The sequence below is a fragment of the Osmia bicornis genome, chromosome 11, assembly GCF_907164935.1.
Source record: "Osmia bicornis bicornis chromosome 11, iOsmBic2.1, whole genome shotgun sequence".
In the NCBI taxonomy this organism is placed as follows: domain Eukaryota; kingdom Metazoa; phylum Arthropoda; class Insecta; order Hymenoptera; family Megachilidae; genus Osmia; species Osmia bicornis.
In genome coordinates, this window is record NC_060226.1 from 9,550,934 (window position 1) to 9,577,127 (window position 26,194).

The following is a 26,194-nucleotide window of genomic DNA, read 5'->3' on the forward strand; positions in this document are numbered from 1 at the left end:
CAGCGCCATACGGTTAGTAAGCTGCACGAGCGAGTGCCGAGAAAGAAGAAAAAGACGTCTAATCCGCGCCTCTGGTAATCGATCGGTTAGAGCGGAGTCGCCTCGCGTCGCGACGCGTATAACACCGTGTCTCGAGGAACGTAACGGAATCAGAACCAGTATGGCCGGAGGACCTCAGCTGTTTTCACGTCACTGCCTACGTATCTAGTGAGTCAAATGCATTCTTGTCACTTTAAACACTCGTAGTAATCGCACATTTAATTATATTTGCACCGAAGGGTACTATCTTCGTAGTTGTTGTGGGTTTACTTGTACGTAATATATCGCGTATTACGATTGTTGCCTACGCCACAAATTAATTCCTTATTTACTTCGTTATCTCTAGCGTACAGTAAGTAGATATGTATGTGCAGTTATAGACACTTTTTTAATCCTTAACGTCGTGTTCTTTTATTCTGACGAATGTATAGGTACATATATCATTGTTGACTTGGTTAGTTTTACTTTATACAATGACAATTCGAGAATATACTGCACAGAAAATCGTAGCAACAAGTTTTTTTTTAACAATATTAAGTGACTAGGAATAAAATAACATTGAACGTTCGATGGTAGAGAAAAGTAGTTGCAAAATTTCATTATTTTATTGTCTAATAGCTTTCGATATTTCTTCGGGTATGTTTGCATAGATATAGTATAATTTTCTGTGATCAATTCTAAAACCAATTAATTGAATAGTATGCCTGTAGCACGTTTCGAATGATTCATTACGTTAGTGTACTACCGATAGTGTTAATTACGGTTGAAGGTGGCGCTTTCATTCTATACAAGGCGCATTTGGATCACAAGACTTGTTTTTATTTTTCTTTTATTGATGGAACATAAAGTATATTTCGTATATTTCTATACGAACACATTTAGGTTGCGAATCATTATAGGAAAAGTAACATGTATACTCTTTGAGGCCCAAGTTGAGTTTTTCGGAATTAGAGCATACAAGTGCAATCTTACGGAAGGTTGATGCTGAAAAGATTGCCAGGCATAAATTAAACCTTCACGCTGAACCAAGTTCGTTAAGAACGCGTTAACAGAAATTGGCTTTCGAATATTTAAATACGAACACCCATTTGATTTGCTAATCAAAATCCTCGATAAATATAAAAAATAAAACTGTTCGAGTGTTATAGAAAAAATATAATTTGTCTAAAATGAACTTCAGTTCAATAGGTCGGATAAGATCAATATGAATTATTGTCGCGTACCAAGAGGGGTTGTAAATGCGAAATAGGGAAAATGTCCAATTCCTACATTACTATTTTGTACTTTGAAAAAATCTTCCATATACAATAATTAATGGATATTAACTTCAACGTGGGTTATTGATTTCAATAATGTCATTCAACAGTATTTAATCACGATATTCTATAGAATGATAGAACACGTAATAATATGGAAAATTGAATGTTGCAATAATGATACCTAATAAATGTAAGAGTTAATAGTCTGATAAGTGAAAGCGCGAGGAGGGCTTGGTACGCTTCCGAGTTGATGCGTCACCGGAAATGACCGTCATCAGAAGGGGTACGCTTTATAAGGAAATCGCATAGATTTTTGACCGAGTGACAAATATCAACGACATTCTTATTAAATCTTATCAGGGATACGTAGGTGGTATTGCTGACATCGTGGATATCTTTACTTATTGATTGCCCCGTAGAAATTGGCCGGCGCCGCCCGCGTCGCATCGGTCGATCGTCGGGTTGCAGGCTGACGTCATCGTGGTGGCTCCTACGCCTATTGATTTTCTCCTCTAGGTGCGATGCGATTGGTCCATAAACGGAGAAAGCGGGCATGCACACGACCCTGGACCACGATGTCGATCGGCGCGCGCAACCGACACTGTTCACAGGGCCGCCATATTGCTTTCAACCACCAACCACCAGAGGCAACTCTGGAAGCCTATCTTAAGGGATGGGGGGGGGGGTGAAATATTTGAAATTATATTTTTAAATTCTTTTTCTTTCTTTATTTGGAACTTGCGCGAAACAAATACAAAACGTATTTATTTCATAATATGAATTGATTTTCTTAGAGTTTTATAAGTCTGGCCGTTCACCCCCATCGCCTCCCTTTCTGGATCCACTACTGCATACCACCATGCACTACCGGTTTCGATTCTATTCGACTTTCGAGAGCGAATTCCTATCGAACAACCATTCCGTGTGCATATCTTCGCCATTTCGGATCGATCATTCGAACATATATTTTTAAGTGCAGGTCACCAGAACTCTGCAGAGTTAATCTTCGGTTATTCGTCTTCCAAGGATTGATCAAGTACTTGAAATAATCGATTATTCGTTGAAACATTCAAACTCCAATGGAAATTTATTTAGGTTGAAGAGAATTTTCATCTTCCGATACATGCTTTACTTTAATCACTTAAAAGTAAGACATATCTTACACGGTATCTCGGTGATTCTTTGAAACCAAGTCCTTCGCGTTCGCAGTGATAATCAGGACTGATGTGTTTATGATCATTTTATCATAATTACACCTGTCCCCGGTGGAAGAATTAAACGAGGGATGAAATTAGGGCAATTGCATTGGAAATAAAGGGGAAATGCGACACTGTGGGCTTATTACTTTTTATTCTTTAATTCGATATCATTTATTCTCGTTCATAATTATTCTCTATTTTCGGATAATACGATGCAACCGGTAATTAGCATGAATGATCGCAAGGCAGGCCGTTACCGTGGCAACAAATTATAGAAAATTATCTGACTAATTACTATTACGTTGAATAATTTCTAGGTATAGAAGGTCGATTTACTCGGAAATTTTCTACACAGAAAGTCTTTTATTTGAAAATTTAACGTATCTTGCGAAGATAAATGTTAATTGCTCCTTGAAATCATTCTTCAGGATAAGACAAATCCTGCTTGTTTATTGGACGTAACGAATGAGAAGTGTAAATTAACGCAGAACAGAATGTTCAATTCATGAGAGCGTGGGTTAAAACTGATGACTGAGTATACACGTTCTGACGTCATTGATGTGCGTGACTCATTTGGCGAAAAAATCTTCGTATCACGAAAATACATTTTCACCCCCTTATACCATACTTTTCATACGGTCTACAAGATTTTATCGTTATTCAGAACGATGTATTCTTAATTTTAGAATGGAATGGAGCAGGAAAATTGGATGGCTATCCAGTTACCTAGATTGGGGTTAAAATAAAAAAGAGGGGTAAAACTTTGTTTACTATACATCTAATATTTCTACAATCTGTTGCATAAACAGAGACGTCACAGGTCCACTAACGAGGGATGGGTGTGCGACCTTTGTTCTTCTCGCCAACCCCTATATGTATCTGCTACGTCCTTAGGGGTGGTCTCTACGTCGTAAACGATAGGACAGAAACCTTTCGTATACTCGAACGGAATAACCATACTAAACGATATCGAATAGGCATCGTGTATACATGTTTTGTTATCGTCTGGCGATCTTGCAAAGTAGCTTAGAAGTCTTTAGACAATTGTCATCAATTTTCAATACTTTAGACGAATGTCACCGTAATTGAGTGGGCGTAAAATAAAGAAGTCAGCAAATTGCTTCCCCGTCAGAAAAGTATTTTTGCTGGAACTGTTGCACTTTTATTTCCGTCCTAACATAATTTGACCCTCGCTTCTTTTATGAAAAGTGTTGCGACTACCTTGCGCGAGTAAGAACCTCGAAAGAACCACGGTACGAGCGAGGATTAAACATTTTATTGACACTGAAGCAATGTATCGTTACTTTATCTCCTGACCGGATCGATTCGAGAGAACATCTTACTTTGATAATAATCTGTCGAAGCATTCCGTCGACACTTACATACGTGTTCGAATAGGAATTATAATAAATATCCATCCATCAAGGATTCCCGCAGATTATTCTTAACACAAGTGTTTTCATCGTATCTAAGGTGATTCGTATTTTCTGCGACGTTTTACGTTCACTGTTGGACCGTTTGGATACCCTTTACGACCCCTCTACTCGATAAACTGAAGAAATAAGAAATTCCCAAGAGAAGAGTGCGATGATATTCTCGATTTCATTCAGTGGACATCGTCCTCGAAGAATAGTGTACGTGTTTGAAAATACTTTTATTTTTAATTGAAGAAATCTTTCGATATCGAAGCCGATTCCAATCAAGTAGTACGGATCAGCGATTGAGTAGGAAGTCAGCGAAGCGAAGTTCAACGAGTTTCATAAAACGACGATTAAGATTCGACGAAACTTAACCAACGTGAAAGCAGTTTTCATGATTCTATTTACGATCCCTTCGACTAATTTCATCGGACGCATCGACAAAGGCGTCACTCTCCATTTAACAAACCGCATTATGCGAGTCGACGAGATTGCAGTTTCACGTAACTGCATCTTCGATTTCACGCAGAATCATCCCCGCCTACGAGAAAGTTGAACCCCTCGACCCTTTCCTGAAAAAATATCGCCCCACCGGCGAAGTCAAGATGCATCGCGAAGGCGAACAAATTTGCTGAATCAATAGCAACTTGTGCCAGCGCCACGAAACGGCAGCCTTTTGCAAAATGGGCGACAAATATTTAACTAAATATTCCATTTCGAACGAACCTACAATCGATTGCTTCTTTTAGTACCATGGCACGGATATTGGTAAAATACTTCAGACATTCGGTTGAGAAATCAGATATTAAAAAGAAGCATCAAAAATAATAGAAAGGATTTTCATTTGTTTCATTGAAAACAAATAAATTGATTAATGGAATTAATTTGAAAATTGAAAATGCGGATGAAAGTATTTTTTTCATATAATGAACAAAAGAACGAATAGGATGGAATTGGGTTAATTTTGTGGAAATAGTTGGAACTCGTGATGAGATAGTAGTATATTTCCTTAATTAAAGCTCAGGACTTATTTAAAAAATCTGAAATATCTCGAACATACTTATGTACTTAGAACAACATTGAAGATCGATTTGTCTAAAAAAAAAAAAAACAGATAATTCTATTTAAAAATGGGGTGCTTGCAATTTACATCTTTTACAAAGCAATAGATTAAATTTCTATAACCATGACCCATGCTTTAATTGCGTGACGAATTCCGCAAAGAAAAGCAAGGACGCAGTTGTATCTGTGATCTGAAAGGATGAAATTCCTTTTAGTCACCTATACAATTGAATTTAAGATTCGGATAATTTTTTTGAAAAAGGAGCAAGATTCAAAGAAATCTGCAAAAAGGAAGGAATTAAAATTGGGCAACTCGAAAAAGCTCAAAAGACATCTGATTGGTTGGTGGGAGAATGTTGTAATTACCAGGTGACCGACTGATGACGCATGCGCAGTAAGTCGCGCATGCGTAGTAAGTCGCGCATCGGCTCTAGGGTTCCGCGAGGGGTAAGTGCGCAAGCGCTTGGAGCGCAGCCGTCACTCGACGACCGACCGTCGACCGGAGTTGCCGTAGTGGCTCGTTCTCGCGTAGGGTGATTTGGTAGTACAGTGCGTGTGTGTGTGTGAGTGGATGCGCGCGCGTACACGCTTAACCGCGAACGAATGCAGTATAATGTTCGCGTACGTATCCGTTAAAAATGTCGAGGATCATCGAAGAATAACCAGTGCACCGTCATAGTAACCGTCATTAGAAATCACAAGTGTTTTCATCGTTCATAAGTCCACGACTGCTGTCAAGTGTCTAGCGTCCGCCATCGACAACTGTCATCGTTGAATTGACAGCTAGAGAATATCGCCAGCTGGAAATTAGCTTGGCTTCGATTAAAAGGTAAGAAACAAGAATGTCTTCGCGACGATCGATCGTGAAAATTCACGTATACAACGCGTGCATGTTTCTTTACCTACGCCCGTCTGACTCGCGATATTCTCAATCTACTGCTCTATCGATTAGTCAACGATTTCAGTGATATTTTTACTCAAGAAACGACTGTTTCTTGAAATGTACGTCATCGTTGATTTCATCGAACGAATCTGTCAACACGTTCGTCGACATTTTGTGTACGCTACACATCACGTATATACGTTGAAAATGAATACAACGATTTATATACATTTCGTACGCTTGAATGTGAATTACTCTGTGAATATTACACGGTGCATGATCGCGTGCTCGAATCAAATGACGATTAGAAATATCAATAGCTATAATCAGTGTTTCTTTTCGATGAATCAATGAACGATCGCGTCGAAAAAAGTACGTATTTGCACATGAATAATATTGGCATAGGGGATCGACGTTAATCTGATTGGACTAAAACATGTTGCAACGTCAGTTGTACTCAAATCGATTATAGATGATCGAATTACAGGAAGATTCGAGAGTCGAGTAATCGGAAAATAGAATTTCGTTTGACGGAGTTGCCGTGAAACTCGAACTCCCCCGTAGCTGTTATCGATTACACGGTGGCGATGTTTTTACGTTCATCTCAAGAATGTACACGCGCAGCGGTATATGTTTTCGTAAAATTGCAGTACAATACTTCCGGTAGTCTCCATCACGCTTTTCGAAATTCGATTTAGCCGAAATAAAGTTTATAGCGTTACGGTGTCTTCAGTAAAATTTTATTTTCCCATAAGAGTATTAAGAAAATATGTTTGAACTAGTTTGAACTATGAAAATATTTTCTTTTCTCCGTTAATGAAATTATCCAATTAATGCAATGTGTTTACAGGCTCGTTAATTGTTTACGTTTCACTTTATGAAGAAAGCCGATTCTCTTAGTCAGTTTTTAGATACAATATAGAGCACCTTAATACGATTTGTACAGAGATTACGTAGAGTATAGTTATATATCACTGCATATATCGCACCTTATGCGTTCGTTCTACATTTTCCACCCATTATTAAAGATAAAAAATAAAATATAGCAGTCAAAGGTGTTCATAAAGAAATGCTTGTAAATTACAGTCTACAGTTCTAATGGTGATTTAAATCGCGGTTCATAAAATCGAGTGGATTATCGCGCGGTACTCGTGCGGAGTTTTCAAGTGATTCGTGTCAATGCGTAGTCAGGCGTCGATTGTAGTTTTTACAATTCTCGGCAGAGACTATTGATTGAACGATAGAAATATTTTTATTTTTGTATCAAGGATAATGGTACTCGTATCGTATCATAAATACTCCAATTTGATAATAAAAAATATTACGACAGTTCACTTTCATTTTAGTAGTATAATTATTTAATTTGAGAGTCAACTAATTAAGTAATATGCTTGCACTTCTATATTTCAAAATTAGTGATTACATTTATTAAATTTATTAAATTTATTAAATTTATTGCATGGACGCACGTTAATACCTCGAATAGTATTGCGTCATCTTAAGGAGTCTTTTCTTCAATTAAAATGTCACTTTCGTTTACCCGAGGCATGAGATAATAAAAGAAGGATTTCTATCGAGATACCTTTCGGAAAGCCTTTAGGAAGAATTTCTCTATACCCTGGATTCTTATAGTTACATAACATAGCTGCTTTATTATGTTCTTTCTTTTGCGGCAACAACGAAATTTCCCTTGTACATATACAGATTAAAAATTAAATTAATCATAGAATATTAATATTTTGATAGGAATAAAAAGAAGGTTCGAGTCATCGCCTTGTCGAAGGCGACAATCAATACGAACAAGGAAACACTAGAAGCTGATCTCAGCATCCGTTCTTTCCTCCGTAATTCGATATTCCTCGGAAGCGATAGGTACAATTAACCAACAAAAGTATTATTGGTTTGCCTCTCGACACGGCATCCGATCGGGATAACGATAAATTGGAAAAAAATTAAGAAAATAGGAGGACGAGCCGGTGCTCGAATGTCTTGATCCATATTTTAAAATACCTTTCAGAAATTGACTTGATTTAAAGAAGTTGGCCCTTTGAAAGGGGCACAATACGGGTAATCTGTCTACGTAAACTCTTAATCTATTTATACTGGTAACGCTACGAGGGAACATCCTTAATGCGCCATTCAAAGCCTTTCAGATGAGAGAGTTTCTTCGTATAAAAGTTGATTAAAGGGAACAGAAATAACTTTAATTAAACATTCGTTCGAAAATGAACAGTTTCTCATTTCAATTTACTCGCATTTCGTTATTTTTTCCAACGATATGTTTGTTTATTTATTCTTTTAATATAGATCACTTTGATTTTCAATTTAACTTTCGTACGGCGAACCAGGGAGAGAATCCAATTTTAATTCAATTTTGTATCCCATATCCGTGTTATTCCCTTAAAAATTATTCTGTACATATAAAACACTTTGATTTAACAAAACTATACATTTAATTTTCAGTTAGTTAGGATCGTATACGTTTTATAAGTTCAAGGGTTAAATAAAGTTTGAGCATAGATTAGAATCTACTTCTAGAAAATTCGTGTTACGTAAAGTCAATCGATTCGTCTGGATTCGAAGGATCTGAGGAACTAATTTTACACCTAATATGACTCTTCCATGTATAATAGCTGAATAGACAAGAATCGAAGCTGAAGAGAACGTCGATAAGTTTCCAGTGAAACGAGTCAGCCATTGACGAGACAGGCTATGTATCGAGTTGTCTATACACCTGTCTGGAAATACATTTTCCGTTAAATAACCTTATGTTTCCAGCTCGATGGTTAAACGTATTTATTAAAAATGAAAATATGCAATCCTTTTTTAAAGAGTAAAAATCAAGGTTTACTCGATCATATCGGAAACAAAGTTTTCAAAGTGTAAAAATCAATCGGATTTGCGTAGAAACTAGAAACGAGGATCCTCTTGTTTCTTTTGTTAACGTGTCGATTCGCTTGATGTTTATTGGCTGGTTTTCCAATTGTTTCTCAGCCAAAAGAATAATTATCCGTCGATCGACGAACCTTTTGTCGAGGATATCGATTTTCGGCGGCGTCCATGCACCAATTACTCTTATTGCTGGATAATCGACGACGCGACGCCACAAAACTTATAACGTCGAGATTCGATCAGCGCCTAATGAAATTTGATAAAACCCCCGACATGTATTCTTCAATCTTTTATCATCACCTTAATTAAGGATCGTATCCGTGCTCTTATCAACTCGACCTAAAACAGAATAATTAAAATAAATAAAATATACTTAACGCTAAAAACATTTCCATCCCCTGTTGTTTTATTATAATAAATCCGTGAACTAAATCCGGGGGGTTCGTATTCAACGGACCATTCGATCGTGTTTTTCATTTCCGTCTTGTTGGCTCGGCTAACGATGCCTTTTTATTCATACAGAGAAACGAGGAGGAAAAATTAGTGAATCACCAGCACCGCCGCCGTCGTGATCCGACGCTGAATTGAAAAACAGAAGGAAAAATGTCGTCGGTTAAGGTGGCGGTGAGGGTACGACCCTTCAACAATCGTGAGATCTCCCGTGAGGCACAATGCATCATCGAAATGTCCGGCAGCACCACTTGTAAGTATAATTTCATTTCTTTCCTGACCTGGTTCATCGTAAACACAGCTCGAGAGATGCTTCTGTTCTTTCAGTATACGCGATGAAACTTTACGCCCCATAGTCGATACAATTTTCAGTTTAATAAGAATCTTACAGCGGTGGATGAAGTTTAAGTTTTCATCAAATGCAAATGAATGGAAAGAAACGTTTAATACCGGACAAACTCGATAAAAATTTTTTTTTATTTTATTTCTAGAATAAAAGTCAGCACTAGTACTTACTCTGGTACTAATCTTAATCATGGCATTGATCTACTTATTTATTTGCCTATCACACTTTTTATACACAGGAAGAAAAGGGTTTTGGATTTAAAAATAACTTTCTATCAGAAAATTTTATCTTGTTTATTCAAAATGGAGATACATAGGAAAAGTTCAGATTATTACTGACTTTTTTTCCCTTTTTCTGTTACAGCGATATTGAATCCCAAAGCACCGTCGGGTACCAAAGATGCGATCAAAAGCTTCAACTACGATTATTCTTATTTTTCCATGGACGTGAGTAACTAAAATTCATTCAAAGAATACAGGAAAAAGATTACACTGCTTAAGATTAATTTACATTTGATTACATTTTTTTCTTATAGCCAAACGATATAAATTATTCTTCACAATTGATGGTCTACAAGGATATCGGTGAAGAGATGTTGGAACACGCTTTCGAAGGTGAGCCTACTTTCCCACGCGAAATGGAAGATTCAAAGCATATTTGGACTTTGATGCCGCAATTTCTCAAATACTTGAGACACTGAGCATTCAGATTCTCATATACCAAGGAATTTACATCTAGGAATCCATACGCCTGTTCGCATACCATTCAGATAGGAATTGGGCGTTCAAATTCTCAAACATTCTTGACACATATCCGATAATCTTGCATATCCACGTTATGTTACTTTTCCTTTCAAATAAACGTTCGATCAGGTTGAAAGCTGTAACCTTATTTGCATGCAGGGTACAATGTATGCATATTTGCATACGGACAAACTGGTGCTGGTAAATCTTACACAATGATGGGCAAACAAGAAGAAGGTCAAGAGGGTATAATACCCCAAATTTGCAAGGACCTCTTTAGAAAAATCAGTCGCAATTCAAACGAGTGCCTGAAATATTCGGTGGAAGTCAGTTACATGGAGATATACTGCGAAAGGGTGCGAGATCTTTTGAATCCTAAGAACAAAGGTAATCTTCGAGTACGAGAGCATCCTCTACTTGGACCGTATGTCGAGGATTTGTCGAAACTAGCAGTAATGTCTTACCAGGACATTCACGATCTCATCGACGAAGGCAACAAAGCGAGGTACAAGAAGAATTCCACGAGAGAACTGTTTACTCTACCAATGAAACGAAACATTTACGTTTGCTTATTTTATTTCAGAACGGTGGCAGCCACGAACATGAACGAGACATCGAGTAGATCTCACGCGGTCTTTACGATATTTTTCACACAACAAAAGCAAGACTCAGCTACCGGGTTAGTGACCGAGAAAGTCAGCAAAATTTCGCTGGTCGATTTGGCAGGCTCTGAAAGAGCTGACTCCACTGGGGCAAAGGGTACCAGGTTGAAAGAAGGTGCTAACATCAATAAAAGTTTAACAACACTTGGAAAGGTCATCAGTGCCCTGGCTGAAATTGTGAGTACATTTATTTCGCTGAAAGGTGTAGATAAAATAAATATAGATTCAGTGTATCGTGTACTGTTCATAATAATTAAATTAAAAGTTGCTTTCGTTATTAGCTTAAGAAATTTTAACCCTTTCAAAAGTTGTCCAGATATTGTCTAAACTTTATGTTATATCGTAATACGTGTCTTTTGTCAATTTTGCTGCCATTTTCCCATGGAATTTTAGGCGGTGAGTTCATTTATTTCTTTAGTTTCTTGTTTTCAACACTGTTGAATACCTAAGTTTGATAGCAATAAATAGCGACAAATGTGTAATATTTAGGGATTCAAAGACAATCGAATGATATTTGCTAATATTTATCCCCTTAGGCCACTAAAAAGAAGAAAAAGGCCGACTTCATCCCCTACAGAGATTCCGTACTGACATGGCTGTTGCGAGAGAACCTTGGAGGGAATTCTAAAACAGCGATGATCGCGGCAGTGAGTCCTGCAGACATCAATTACGACGAAACTCTCTCCACTCTACGGTATACTTACTCGTCACGTATCTCATTTCATTTCTTTGTTTTCACCCGAAATAAGTTTTTCAGAAACTTATATCCATCCAAGTCGGAAGAAATTGTTGTTTGTTCATAATTCAAACTTCCAAGAAGCTGCGAGCTTTTCATGAATTATAAATGAACTTTCTTCCTTCGCTTATCTCTTGTTTCATATACAGTCTAGATCGAAGTTTGTTCGCGATGAAAGAGTAACTTCCCTGACAAATAGAAAAACAAAGGACTCGAGATGAAGTCTGCGCTTCTACTTTTTTTTATTCTTCGCTACAGATACGCCGACAGAGCGAAGCAGATAGTTTGCAAAGCCGTTGTCAACGAGGATGCAAACGCGAAGCTTATTCGTGAGCTCAAGGAAGAAATTCAGAAATTACGGGAGCTACTGAAACAAGAGGGTATTGATGTACAAGAAGGTGAGTCCATATTTTTCTATGTATTATTAATTAAATTTCAGTGAAAGAAGCTCTTCTCTTTTTTTATTGGTATGGAAGTACTCCTTCGATAAAAATTAGAAATACTCGATTCTATTTTATTTCTAATTGTTATAGTAGAGTTATTCAAAGAAGAAAGCAAGAAATACATTGAATTAAATTTTATCAAGAATTTCCTTAATAAAATTATTAACAAATCTACCTACTTGGAAGAAGAAGAAATGAAAATCCTTGTGCAAACTGTTGTTTCTAATATTATATTTAAAAAAGAAAAAGGACAAAAGTAGCGCTCAATAGGCAAGCCACCATTTACATAGTACATTTTTTTTTTCTTTGTTTCCCCTGTGCTTGACGTAGGGCCAGATGGTAAAGTCACATATGAAAAGAAAGAATCTAGTAAGTAAAATCACCGACGATCCACGCATAGTGGAAAGTCTAATACCAAAGCCAGGCAATCGATCACTCTTTTTGCGCCTGTTTATTTGAACGTCCGCTTGATTCACGGCCAAGTGCATAATGCGTGTCATATATCTTTCCTTCTTCTTTTTTTTTTTTTTTTTTTTCTATTTCCTGCTCTATTTCTATTGTTCTCTGTGTTTTTGTCGATTGTTCGCGACAAAAGTTCTTTATATATCTATACATATATGCGTTTGCTTCGCGACTCGCCATTCTGTTGTTTCATTTTTAAACACACCTAATCAGCCCATGTGGTAACAATCAGCGCCTGATAATTATCGTTGTTCTCTGTCTCTCGTAGGACGCCATTATTAGCGGCTTTTAGCGTTGAACGCGATGTTTCGAGTTAAACGACACATGATTTCTCTTGAAAATTTCAAAAATAAACATCAACGAACCTGATGGAAGTTCCTGAAGACTATCATTTTCATCAACAAAGCGAACATATAGCATTCATACCTTGTAATTTATAGTATTACCAGTTGTCTTTTATTGCAGTAGATAAATCAGAAAAATCTCGGTCTTGATCGTGACTTAAAAAAAAAAATAAAAATGACTCAGACTTTTCCAGTATCCGATCAAGATCGAAATTTATCATTTAGAGAGAATTTGAACATCCCGGGAATCATATTAATTAATGATACAGATACGTATAATTAATTTCAGGCTTTATAGTACTACGTTGTGTCGAAATTCCTCCTCCAGTAAACACGTGTTGTTTGCCTCGCTTATTATCCACTTAGACCCATCACATTGTTCCCGATATTAGCCTGAAAATATTGCATGGCACTGGACAAATCGACTGTTCGACACGAGCACCGTCGATTAGAAATTTCTAATGGGAATCTGATCGACACCGTATGATACCGTAAAAAATAAATAACACGATTGCTGTGCAATGAAATAACAGAATTACTATGAAATAAAAAGAAAGCGCAAAATACAACATTCTGGTTCTCTGGATGAGAATCTTTGATGAGAAAAAATCTTTCTCTTTCACTTACTGCCACTGCTTTAGTTATGGCTTTTGATGTTTCCGAGACGCGTGTTACAACCCTGGCTGATTCATCATTACGAATCTCTTATTCCACCGTTCTATCGTTTTAACTGATATCTTCTGTTCCACAGGAGACGAGATCGTCAGAGCAAACAAACGCGAGGACGATGTGAAGGAAAGTAGATCCAGGATCCCGTCTCATACAACGTCGACCATCGCCGAGGAAGCGGTGGATCAATTGCAGGCTTCAGAAAAATTGATAGCCGGTAAAATGTTCTTCTGTTTTCTGATGAATAATTATTAAATATAGTAATCAATAGGTTGACACTTTGTCTGTCGTACTCGGAATCAGCCACAAATTGAATGGTATAAATTAAAGGAATCGGTAATTGTGATTTTAGAGCTGAACGAAACCTGGGAAGAGAAGCTGAAGAGAACAGAGTTGATTCGTCTTCAACGCGAGGCAGTGTTCGCAGAGATGGGTGTTGCCGTGAAAGAGGATGGTGTCACCGTTGGTGTATTTTCACCGAAGAAGACTCCTCACTTGGTGAACTTGAACGAGGATCCCCTCATGTCGGAATGCCTGATTTACTATATCAAAGACGGCTTCACGCGTATCGGTAGCGCTGAAGCAAATATACCGCAAGACATTCAACTATGCGGTCCGTATATACTGAGCGAACACTGTGTCTTCGAGAACCACGAAGGTATCATTACCCTAATTCCAAAGAAAAGTGCTTTGATCTACGTTAATGGACGCGAGGTGACCGAACCGGTAGTTCTGAAAACTGGTTCCCGTGTTATCTTGGGAAAGAATCATGTATTCAGATTCAATCATCCGGATCAAGGTGAATAGAAAAATTGTTTATGATATTTTTATAATTAGAAATTGACGATGCTAGAGAACGAGGAAAAGCATAAAATACCGTTTTGTCCCATAGTACGAGAACGAAGAGAAAAAGGATCTCCCGCTGAGACTCCCGGAAATGGAGAAACAGTCGACTGGAATTTCGCCCAAATCGAGTTGCTGGAGAAACAGGGGATAGATCTAAAGGCTGAAATGGAGAAACGATTGTTGGTTCTTGAAGAACAGTTCCGTAAAGAGAAGGAAGAAGCGGATCAGTTATTCGAAGAACAGAGAAAGGTAAGTATTGGATAACTTAGTTATTTAGTCGTAGGATTTTTATTTGATTAATCGTTACATCTCAGAGCTACGAGGCCCGAATAGATGCTCTCCAGAGACAAGTTGAAGAGCAAAGCATGACAATGTCAATGTACAGCAGTTACACACCTGAGGACTTCAATAACATCGAAGAAGACATCTTTGGTGAGTAGATATATTGAATGATCCTCTACTCTGTATGTGACGATGACTAGCGTATGTCTGATATTTTATATATTGTAATTATTAAAATTCACACAAGCAGAGTTGTGCAAACGCTTCTGATTACTTCTAAAACAGTAATAGATACTAAAGAAGATCAAATATTTATTAATTTTCGATTGAAACAGTTTTACGCAACTCTGTACACGATTAAGCAACGATCGTGTACTGATCGTACTATTTCCTTCGTTAAAAGTATCGAATTTGTAATGGTTGTAAATGATATATACGCACCAAGAAATGTAGAGGAACCACCGATCATCATCCTAACGTTCCATTACAAATTCAACCATTCGTACGGATTTGTACGAGATGATCAGATGATGATGATGGTATGTAATGAAACACCGATGATTATTCTTTGAATGTACATTCTGCAATTTTTTATCTTTCAATTAACTGCGATGCACGCATGTAAACTATCCGATTCTGACGTTTACCCATTCTCTTTCTTCTTCACTTCGTTCCTCGTTTGAGATTTCGAGTTGTATGTTCCTTTAGGCAACGATGAACGATGATGCATCATCTGATCGTGGCGGTGGGTCCTTTTAACGAAAGAGAACCCGTTATCCATGAAATGCTTGGCTTCTCTGACTGTTTTTCCTGGTAATTGCTTGCATTTCAGTCAACCCCTTGTTTGACGCAGAGAGCAACTGGACCGAGAGAGAGTTCCAGCTGGCCGCTTGGGCCTTCCGCAAATGGAAATATCATCAATTCACAAGTCTTCGGGATGATCTCTGGGGCAACGCTATATTCCTCAAAGAAGCTAACGCTATTTCTGTCGAACTCAAAAAGAAGGTACACTCGTGGTTCATTTTCCAATGAACTAACTGGAAACGACTCTTATTTATTCACGAGTCATTCGCATCTACATGGTCCATTACATGTGCAGCCTGTTTAAAAACATTTTTTCAACATCTTGTATATTTTAACTTTCATTCCATTCATCGTGAACGTGTGCTTAATATGCAGAAATCATCAAGTACATCTAATGAAAATTAATCTTCAAAGTTGTTTGCAATGCTTGTAGAGAAATTTTGTCAAAACTTGGATTTTTAATATTTTTTCCATGATAATTGTTCGGAGCACTTTTTCGTACCCCCTTTTTGATGTTCTATGAATCATATAAATATATTACTGTGTCTTCCTTGTATTAAGTTAATGAAATTTCAACTTCTTAATTATTTTGCGTCTCAAGATAATTTGCATATTTTATCATTGTTCTTTTTTTCAGTTCATACTTCACTTTTCCTTTTACTTATTTTTAAATTTTGTTTATTAATATTTACATTCATTTAAATTAAAAAAAAAAAAAAAAAAAAAAGAGAGAGAGAGAGAGAAAATAAAACAGAATGAAGCCTTTTTAAATGAATTAATTGACATATTATATGAATATTCCTTATAGGTGCAATTCCAGTTTACTTTGCTCACGGATACGCTTTATTCACCGCTTCCTCCGGATCTCTTGCCAGCTGTAGATGAAGACGAAGAAGAGGAACGACCGTTCCCGCGTACGATAGTCGCTGTAGAAGTACAAGACACGAAGAACGGTGCAACACACTACTGGACACTCGATAAGCTAAGGTTTGTTATCAGTACTTTGCTTCGTGCAAATACATGTTTACATTACTATTTCATTTTTATTACGTATAGAGAGGTGAGTCAAGTGAATTGTATTTAAAGAAAAATGATTGTTACGATCAATACGATAGAATTTCAACACCTTCCCTCAATTAATAAGGAAGCTTACCTTAATACAGATGAATAAATCGCTTAAAGCGTCTAAGCTTTTTTCAACGAGTTTCTAGAATAATAATGATGATAAAATGATAGAAAATTGAATCGTAATCATCGCTTGAATCAGATACGTGCTTGGACAAAATCGCACGGGGAACACTCACGCAAGTAATACGTGTTGACTTGTAGACAGCGCTTGGAGCTGATGCGACACGTGTACAACGAGGACTCGAGCCCCAGCACTCCGGAGGCCAAAGAGGATATTTTCCAATGTCTAACGGCCTACTCTAATCCGAAGTTCTCGCTCGCAAATCTTTTGCCTTCGAGGTTGGTGCTCGAACGCGTGACACTCTTTCCTCTTTATCGTCACACGCTTCCGCGCCCATCCTCAATCTTTATACGGATTGCGCCAAATGCCGGTCTTGATTTCGTCTCTCACCATTTACCGCTATCTTTAGTACACTGTCTCTCGTACGAGGAACAAATATCTTTTCAAATAAATCCTCTGTCTCTGCTTTGTGATTGTGCTGAAGATTCAATGAATACGTCCACCGAAGGACTCTGCATGACCGGGCGTGTTTATTGCATTCATCAGAACATTTAATCCTTCTTCTTCTTTTTTCTTTTTCTTTATTTTCTAATTAATATATTACAGTCCTTACATAAGAAGATTTGTTTAACTTGTTTTATTAATAACAATTGGACTGTAATGTGTTAAATTAAGATAAAAATTAAAATGATACTTCCTCTTGCGTACTCGTATCTTTAGAAATACTTTGTGCTCTTCAGACTGCTCGAACTTGTATCGTAGTTAATGATTAGACATGTCGACGACAGATTTTGGTACTCTTCTTGTATAGTTGAATAAATCAAAATTTATTTTTAACCCTTTCAGTGATTGTAGTCACAAACTTGGTCTGAGAAATGATTATACATATATAAAAATCGAGTTCCGTCGTACTGAAAGGATTAAAATATTGAATTTTGAAGAATTGTTGATATCCTTGCAGGGTTCATCTTCTGTACTTACACGTTTCAATAGTGTCTCGGTGAACACGTGCGCTCCTCGCGACTGATACTCTCACACTCTTTCATCGTGCATTATTAATTGCACAATAATAATTTCAACAAATTGAAGAAAAATCACGTAGACAGTTCACGTTTGAACACGTACCTCGATAGCTTATCCGCTGAACACTATACAACAGCTTTTATGTTCAGATGAAAATACAGGGACAATAGGTATTAATGAAGTGTGTTTCAATTGCAGTTGCAATGGTCTCTATTACATAATTTAAAAATATATGAAAGATATCATGCGTGTCCCTTTATTTGAATATTTACAAAATAATATCATAAGATTTCTATAAATACATACATGCGAACGTATACAACGCACACAATGTTTCAAAAACGTGAATGTTAATGTATGGAGTGTCCTTCACTGTGCTTTCTGACAATGTTCGACTATGTCCTTTATCAACGAATGAAACATTTAACTGAATGATATAATATAGATTGTATGACTTTGTTTTTGTGTGCAGACAAAGACTTGAACTGATGAGAGAAATGTACCATAACGAGGCTGAACTTTCACCTACGTCTCCGGATTTCAATATAGAATCCATTACTGGCGGTGACCCATTCTATGATCGTTTTCCATGGTTCCGAATGGTTGGCAGGTAAATAAAATACAGTAATATTGAAGTAGTAGAGTTACAAAATACATAGCAGTACCAAATGAGGAATTTTTTTATTGTCACAGATCCTTCGTGTACCTCAGCAATCTTATGTACCCGGTACCATTGATTCACAAAGTAGCGATAGTCAACGAGAAGGGAGACGTGAAAGGCTACTTGCGTGTAGCCGTGCAAGCCGTGGTTGGTACGTAATCAGTGTCTCTATATCTCTTTCTCCTTGAACATATTTAATCCTAAACCTAAAACCTACTTCCTTGTATCTTCTAAAATCGCTCGAAGAGATTCTGGCGTAGGATTTTTCGTAACGAACCCATGTTCCAGAAGAGGAAAACAGCGAATACTCGAGTGGCGTCAGACAATCGGCTAGAATTTCCTTCGAGGACGACCTGTTCGGTAGCCAGAAGCAGAACAAACGTAACACATTGTTGACTCAGACCCTGGAGAAGAATCGACAAATACTTTTAAACGAAGAACGCGTCGTAGAGGGTCATAATGAACAGAAAGACACCAAGGAAGAAGACGATATCTGCGATGCTGACAGTGGCAGGGGCGATAGTTCAGTTTCCAGCGACATGAAGGAAGAGGAACTACCGGATCATCTGTTACTTGGTTCTGAATTCACGTTTAGGGTGACTGTACTGCAAGCAATGGGTATTTCCACAGAATATGCCGACATCTTCTGCCAATTTAAGTACGTTTAAATGTATAATGTAATAAATGGAAATGGAATTGGAATTATTCAAAGATTCATAACAATTTTATTGTTCCTCATAGTTTCTTGCATCGACACGATGAAGCGTTTTCAACGGAGCCAGTGAAGAACACAGGAAAAGGAAATCCACCTGGATTTTATCATGTGCAAAATGTAATCTAATCATTTACCTTAGGAACTAATTCATTGTATCAAGTTCTAATCGATATGTCATTTAATTAAATACTGCTCATTTAGATTACTGTTACTGTGACAAAATCATTCTTGGAGTATCTGAAAACTCAACCCATAGTATTCGAGGTATTTGGCCACTACCAGCAGCATCCTCTGCACAAGGACGCCAAACTGGAATAGTAAGAATTAAATCAAACCTGTAAAATCTCATATTTTACGTAACAAAAACATATTTATTTACTAGCGTACGGCAGCCACCAAAGAGAATGCTTCCACCATCGATACCAATCAGCCAACCCGTACGTTCACCAAAATTCGGAAGCGTTTTACCATCGCCCAGCACATCTCATGTACACGCCAAGTACGATGTGTTAGTATGGTTCGAAATTTGTGAGCTAGCGCCTAACGGCGAATACGTACCATCCGTGGTCGACCACAGCGACGATCTACCTTGCCGTGGACTCTTCCTATTGCATCAAGGAATTCAGCGTCGCATTCGAATCACAATCGTTCATGAACCAGCATCCGAATTACGATGGAAGGACGTAAGAGAGTTGGTGGTTGGGCGTATCAGAAACACACCAGAACCAGAAGAGGAAGACAACGACTCGTCGGTGCTCTCGTTAGGCCTGTTCCCTGGAGAATACCTAGAGGTGCCTGGAGACGATAGGTGTATGTTTAGATTCGAAGCTGCGTGGGATAGTTCTCTTCACAATTCGGCCTTGCTCAACAGAGTGACAGCATACGGAGAACAGATATTCATGACCATATCTGCGTATCTTGAAGTATATCCCTTTATTCTTTCATATTACCGATTGTAGACGAGAATTTGTCTGTGGACAAGAATTTAGCGTTGATCATTTTCTTTTCTAGCTGGAGAATTGTGGAAGACCAGCAATCATCACTAAAGATCTGAGCATGATCATTTACGGCAGAGACGCTAGAGTAGGACCACGTTCTCTGAAGCATCTCTTCAGCGGAAGTTATCGCAATCAAGAAGCCAACAGACTCAGCGGCGTTTACGAGCTGGTGCTGCGTCGTTCTTCGGAAGCAGGTAGCCCAGGTTTGTCTTGCTACCCTTAGCGTAGTCCCCCTCATCGATCTCCTTTCCCTTCCCATCGATATAATAGTCGCATAAATGTTAATTTGTCAAGTGCATCGCATCGAAGTAACACGCTCCAGCTTATGATTCCTTAGATGACTATTATATCGTTATATCAATGAATTGGCAATTTTTCGCTTTGTTGCTTTTATTAGTTCGTATTTAGACAAAATCGATGGAATTTCGCTAAATCAGAATACGTCATTATTTCTGACGATTCGCTCTTTATTCATTCGGTACCTACCCCACCTTCGCAAATATTTTTCAGGTGTTCAAAGGCGACAACGTCGTGTACTTGATACAAGCTCTACGTACGTGAGAGGAGAGGAAAACCTCCATGGATGGAGACCTAGAGGAGATAGCTTAATATTCGATCACCAATGGGAATTGGAGAAGTTGACGAGATTAGAAGAAGTAGAGAGGGTTAGACACACGTTATTGTTAAGAGAGAAACTTGGTATCGATAAGGTTTCATTCTGCAATAAAATATCACACGATTTCACAAAGAGTGAAAAGGTAGCGAGACTCTTTCAAACAAATTTCAATGAAATATCAACAATGAACGTAATAATAACCGCATTTATGCTTTTCATCGATGCTATTATTTTTTTTTTTTCCCCCCCCGCTATAGGAAGTTTGCAATATGATGGCGAAAGCTACAAACGAACCGCACGCCAGCCCAGTCAAATTGAAACGTTCAACGAGTAAAGATGTCTACGAACCTTGGGAGATGACCGAGAGGGAAAGAGAATTGGCCACAAAATACATAAAATTAATTCAAGGTCGGATTCCAAATAAAGAACCCATACTACTTTCCGACGTTTCACCCGGAGAAGACACTATGGCTGATATGACAACATCCATGATGTCTTCGGTGATATCGTCCTCGTCCCAAGAGTCAGTATACGAGAGAGCTAGTGATTACTTAGAGCAGGTAACCCTCCCCGCATGCCTGAGTGCTCCTGCTAGTAGCGGTTGTCCACGCTTCGTCGCATCATGTTTACCTTCATGGCAAAAATAGATATTGTTTTCGAGATTCAAAGAAAAACGATATACTCCCTTTCTTCATTCATATTATGCGATTTTAAAATTACATAAAATTGGCTGAGTATCAAAAAAAAAAGATCTTATCAATGACGAGTGAAGACAGCGAGGATTCGATTCAATTTGAAGGTCGAAATATCTCACGGTTTCAAAAGATATCAAAATCGATACAACTTTTTTATGTAGCTCGCAATATAATCTTGATAGAAAAAGAAATTGAACTTTGATTAACGTTTGCTTTTAAAAAAAAATTGAAATTTGTCACGCAAACTGTTGAGCAGCTTCGCTGAATAAAGAGTCGCGCTTCTAGCGCAATCAGCTTCCTAACAACTACTGCGCTTTGTGTCTATTTTGAGAATTAATAGACAATTCGCAGTCAAAGACAACCGCCAGCACGATTGGACACACGATCAGGTTGATGCTGGAGTGTTACTTGCAGGCTGCTGGTATAATAGTATGGAGCAGGTCTAAGTCGTGCATCCTTAGGTTGAGTTCACCGGAGAGGGCTAGACTGCAGGAATTGCAGGAGAGTATATTGGCAAGCGAATCAGCGAACCAAACGTGTACCGTCGCCCCGGCTCCATTAGGTTCCTCTTCCCCGTCTAAGGAGAATTTGGTGCTTTATGTACCGGAAGTTGAAGAGATTCGCATCAGTCCAGTTATCGCTAGAAAAGGTTATCTAAATGTTCTCGAACACAAGACTAATGGTTGGAAGAAACGTTGGGTGGTATGTACATAAATTTTAAATGAATTACATTTATTAAATTATCTTACTATCTATCAGTTGTTATGTATTTTTATTAAATTGCTTGTTAGGCTGTACGACGACCGTATGTTTTAATCTTTCGGGAAGAAAAGGATCCAGTGGAAAGGGCTCTTATCAATTTAGCTACTGCTCAAGTTGAATATTCTGAAGATCAATTAGCTATGGTGAAAGTACCAAATACTTTCAGGTAAATTATTGAATTTGAAGAACATATACTTTATAATATTTCAGAGAATCATCAAGCAGAAGTGTAGATACGCGCATGTGAGAGGTTGATATACAGGATATTTCATAACACGGAAGACTCACTTGGATCCCAAACGTTATGAAACATCTTTGTATACAATCTTATCGTCAATGATCATTTTCCTTTCAGTGTTGTTACAAAACACCGAGGGTATTTGCTGCAAACTTTAGGGGATAAAGAAGTTTACGACTGGTTATACGCTATTAATCCTTTACTCGCTGGTCAAATCAGGTATGTAATTTCAACTGGTCGTACCACTGTGATCTCAACGACTAATATACATAATCGAGGATTGTTTTCAGGTCAAAATTAGCGCGCAAAGGACCGACAGCAACGAACCTGATTAACGCATCGCCCGTTGGTCTAGCTCCACCGATAGATCAACAGTCGAATCAAAATAAGTGAGTGGTCGACACGTTGGCCGAGGTAACAAGCGTAATTACGAAAGCCTCCGAGAAAATGCTATGCTGGTCGCACTCGGCCTTCGAGTCCCATGATCTTTGTAGCTTTCGATTTTCGGTAGTCTTCGATTATTAAATAAATGGCTCGGGAATGCGTATTATTGATCGGTTACTAGCTTTCGATAGCCGCCGATTAATATGTCGCGACGTCTTGATTTAAGCGACCGCCAACCCCTTTTATGCCTGACGACCGAATAGAGAGATGCAAAACTAAACGCGGAGGCGTTCGTATTTCGAAAAAAAGAAAGAATTACACGCGTTCGTAAATTAAAAAAAAAAAAAAAAAAAATTATTACTTTCAATAATCGCGAACTCTTCCTCTCACCGAGTTTCTCCGTTCGTTTCGCGATATAAAGCGAAACGTGTTCAAACGTTGAAGAGACTGTCTATTGCAGGAGCTCGCGATTCTCACTCTTACGATATGTATATTCGAATTTCTCGGTATTAGTCGGTCGAAGCGATTCTCTGAAGCGTGGAGGCGAAAAGGAACGTATTTATGCCTAAATAAAACATTCCTAAGACGATCATAGAGAACAACGGCAAGAGATACACACTGTAGGTATACTTACGTAAAAATTAAAAAAAAAAAAAATAGAAAAAAGAAAAACAGAGAAGATGTGGCGCGTGAGGAAGTAAGAAAGAGAGGGAGAGAACGAAAATAGTGGAGGGATCAGGGGGGTGAAGGGAGATTATGAATTTCTGTGTGTTCATGCCTGGGATATTCTACGCCCGATAAAAGCGTGTAGAATTGCGGATTATTTCGAACGAATTATAAACACGGTAATCGTTGAATAATTAATTGTTAGCCATTTGTTTACTTATTGTGTTATTGCTAGTCGCGACCGTCATCGAAATAATCCTTTGTCCCTTTGTTTCGTGTTCTGTAACACGTTCGACGTCTCGAACACATGAGAAAGTAGGATTATTGAATCAGCAATTGGTTTCGTGGCTCGAATTTTTATTCTTACTGTAGATCAGTATTCGATTTAGAAACGAATAGTTTGCAGTATTATTTATTATAAGTTTCTAGGATATCTTTTTATCCATAATTATTCAAACATTAATCTTATTAGTTTGTTAAAATTCATTTCAAGAGTCATCATTTTTCTAATTGATTTTAACATATGTATACCAAAGATTTGAGAGAAACGAATACCAAGTATCCCACTGGATACCAGATTATAGTAGAAACCTTAAAAGTTTTGAGGCGGATTATTTTCTCGGTCATTTTATACGCGGTGGCCTACCCACGAATGTACGCCCCGTTCCTGTTACCGTTTTTGCTTACTAACTGTTGTAGAATATGATAGTTTTATTTTGTTAATGACGACACGCGTATCGGGAAAAGAACGAGGAAACGTAATCTAATAAGTTGTACGCACTCGGCATTTAACCCTTTGAAGCAAAAGCAATTCGACGAAAAAAAAAGGAAAAACACATTGATCATTTCTTTTCTACTTTTAATATATGTATAGCTTTTACCTTGTAGTATTTATTATAGTTAGTTGAATTGATATACATATTATTAATTTTCTTTTATGTTACATATTCGTAGATGTAGTAGTATTTAAATTGTAATTGTACCCCTTCGTTCAGGGCTATATCGTGATTATTCATAATTGTAAATTGGAATTGTCAGTGCATTTACTTAACATTGCCAAATGCATATTGTATTCAACGATCGCGAGTTTTCGCGTGAGTAGTTGCTCTACGATTCAAAGTACAACTATCATTTGATATTATATGTATATTACAGGGATGAATTTAATTTTATTTAAAATTTTTTTAATTTTTTCATTTATAGCATTGCAGAATCACAAAAACAAATAATGGACAATATTAATAATTATTTTATTAAAATTTGTTTTTAAACCCCCTTAAAAATAATTATAATTAGAAAGTCAGATTGATGATATTTCCTCTTTTAGAATAAAAAGAGTGGTGCAATATTGGCTGATATTTAAAGTTAATGTTCTTTTATCTTTCAATCTGTAAGATAAACAGTGCAATATTATTTAATCTTTTTTCAATTTCTTCTTTATCAAGAGATAACTCAGCATGTAGTATTGTTAGATTGTTATTCGTGTTTAATAATGTACCAAAAAGACTCCAGATCCTGTTGAAAATAGGGATGGAAAAAATCCATGTAAGATAAATATAAGAGATAAATATAAGAAGTATAATATCCATAACTAACTGACAAAAGGCACATTAAATATCTGAGAACTGAACGATATAAGAGGTATACTCTCTGTGCATTGATATTTTCTAAGATGTTTATTGTATATCTATAAAATAATTGTACTTTAACAAATATAGAATTAAAATGAAGACTTACGAGATGCGCTTTTACACGATATAAAGAACAAAAATAATTAATCTATGCATAATTAAATTGTTCGGTTTTTTTAATACGTAAGAAGAAGAGAAAAAAAAAATGCATAAGGAAATAATACCAGCGCATAATACATTTATCAAACATTACTTACGGTAATATAGTATTTTACATTTTTATTATACATTTTTAATCATATTATTTATGTAAAATTGAGTTCTTCTACTACATATAACAAAATGTATATGTAAGTAATATGAAGCAAAAAAGGGAAACGTTGCTTCAGGGGGTTAAAGTGTTAATTTATTATTATAGAAAAGAAATTGGAAAATGGAAAAAATAGAAGTTAAAGAAAGAGAAAAGTGGAATGGAAACGAAGGGAAAAATGATACGAGCATTGCAAATTAAAATGCAAAGCGTCATTGGTAAGATTAATAATCATTGTTGTTATTAGGAGTCAAAATACAGAATTAAAGAGAAATTAAAGGAGGAAGTAACAGGGAGCGAATGAATAAATCGCGTGTACGCGGAGAGAGAGAGAGAGAGAGAGAGAGAGAGAGAGAGAGAGTGAGTGAGTGCGAAAGACATGTTTGCTTATATATATATATATACCTTATACAGATAAAGTATATTATATAAATATATAAATAAATTTAATATTAACGTAACATTTTGTCAAGTGTCGAAGATCATTCGGAGGCGTACGAAGAAAGGCTAACGATGATTTAATCTGTACCAAGTATGTAAGTTCATGTACTTGTTTGTAAGGTAACTAAAAATCTATTGCAAAAACATTTTCGTTTTTGATCGTTTGCTATGAGAAACATGCATCGATGCTGTAACTTGTATTAATTAATTATTATTACAATTATTCGATTTTCGCTAGACTCACTGTAAGTGGTAACGTGTAATAAATCGGTCAATAAAAAGCTTACGTGCTTAACGAATTCCTTTTTATAGGGTACTACCCGTAT

The 26,194-nt window shown here is 37.1% G+C and overlaps 1 protein-coding gene across 14 annotated transcripts; it reads left to right on the plus strand.

Moving 5' to 3' along the window:
- LOC114878937 (kinesin-like protein unc-104) lies at positions 1–26,163 on the plus strand. 14 transcript variants are annotated; one of them, XM_046287952.1, is made up of 30 exons: positions 1–207; positions 9,275–9,455; positions 9,912–9,994; positions 10,084–10,162; positions 10,451–10,796; positions 10,875–11,130; positions 11,347–11,349; positions 11,490–11,647; positions 11,948–12,087; positions 12,463–12,501; positions 13,690–13,824; positions 13,960–14,406; positions 14,500–14,702; positions 14,768–14,885; positions 15,568–15,740; positions 16,348–16,526; positions 16,869–17,006; positions 18,224–18,361; positions 18,445–18,563; positions 18,701–19,070; positions 19,154–19,244; positions 19,329–19,444; positions 19,510–20,050; positions 20,139–20,328; positions 20,636–20,883; positions 20,999–21,301; positions 21,851–22,138; positions 22,228–22,364; positions 22,554–22,655; positions 22,727–26,163. In XM_046287952.1, exons 2-30 carry the CDS (start codon positions 9,356–9,358, stop codon positions 22,827–22,829), a joined length of 5,343 nt encoding a protein of 1,780 aa, XP_046143908.1. In that variant the 5' UTR covers positions 1–207; positions 9,275–9,355; the 3' UTR covers positions 22,830–26,163. The 14 variants fall into 14 exon arrangements, with proteins under 14 accessions (XP_046143908.1, XP_046143912.1, XP_046143909.1 ...); XM_046287956.1 differs by having other exon boundaries at positions 15,589–15,740; XM_046287955.1 differs by having other exon boundaries at positions 2–207; positions 20,139–20,319.
- Positions 26,164–26,194: the final 31 nt, after the last annotated feature.

What these genes read in the sequence shown, in the direction of transcription:
- LOC114878937 (XM_046287952.1), top strand. Translation starts at nt 9,356, where the DNA reads ATGTCGTCGGTTAAGGTGGCGGTGAGGGTACGACCCTTCAACAATCGT. An exon ending in GACGAAGGCAACAAAGCGAG is followed by an intron (nt 10,797 to 10,874) that starts GTACAAGAAGAA and finishes ATTTTATTTCAG; the next exon opens with AACGGTGGCAGCCACGAACA. An exon ending in GCAAATCTTTTGCCTTCGAG is followed by an intron (nt 17,007 to 18,223) that starts GTTGGTGCTCGA and finishes TTTTGTGTGCAG; the next exon opens with ACAAAGACTTGAACTGATGA.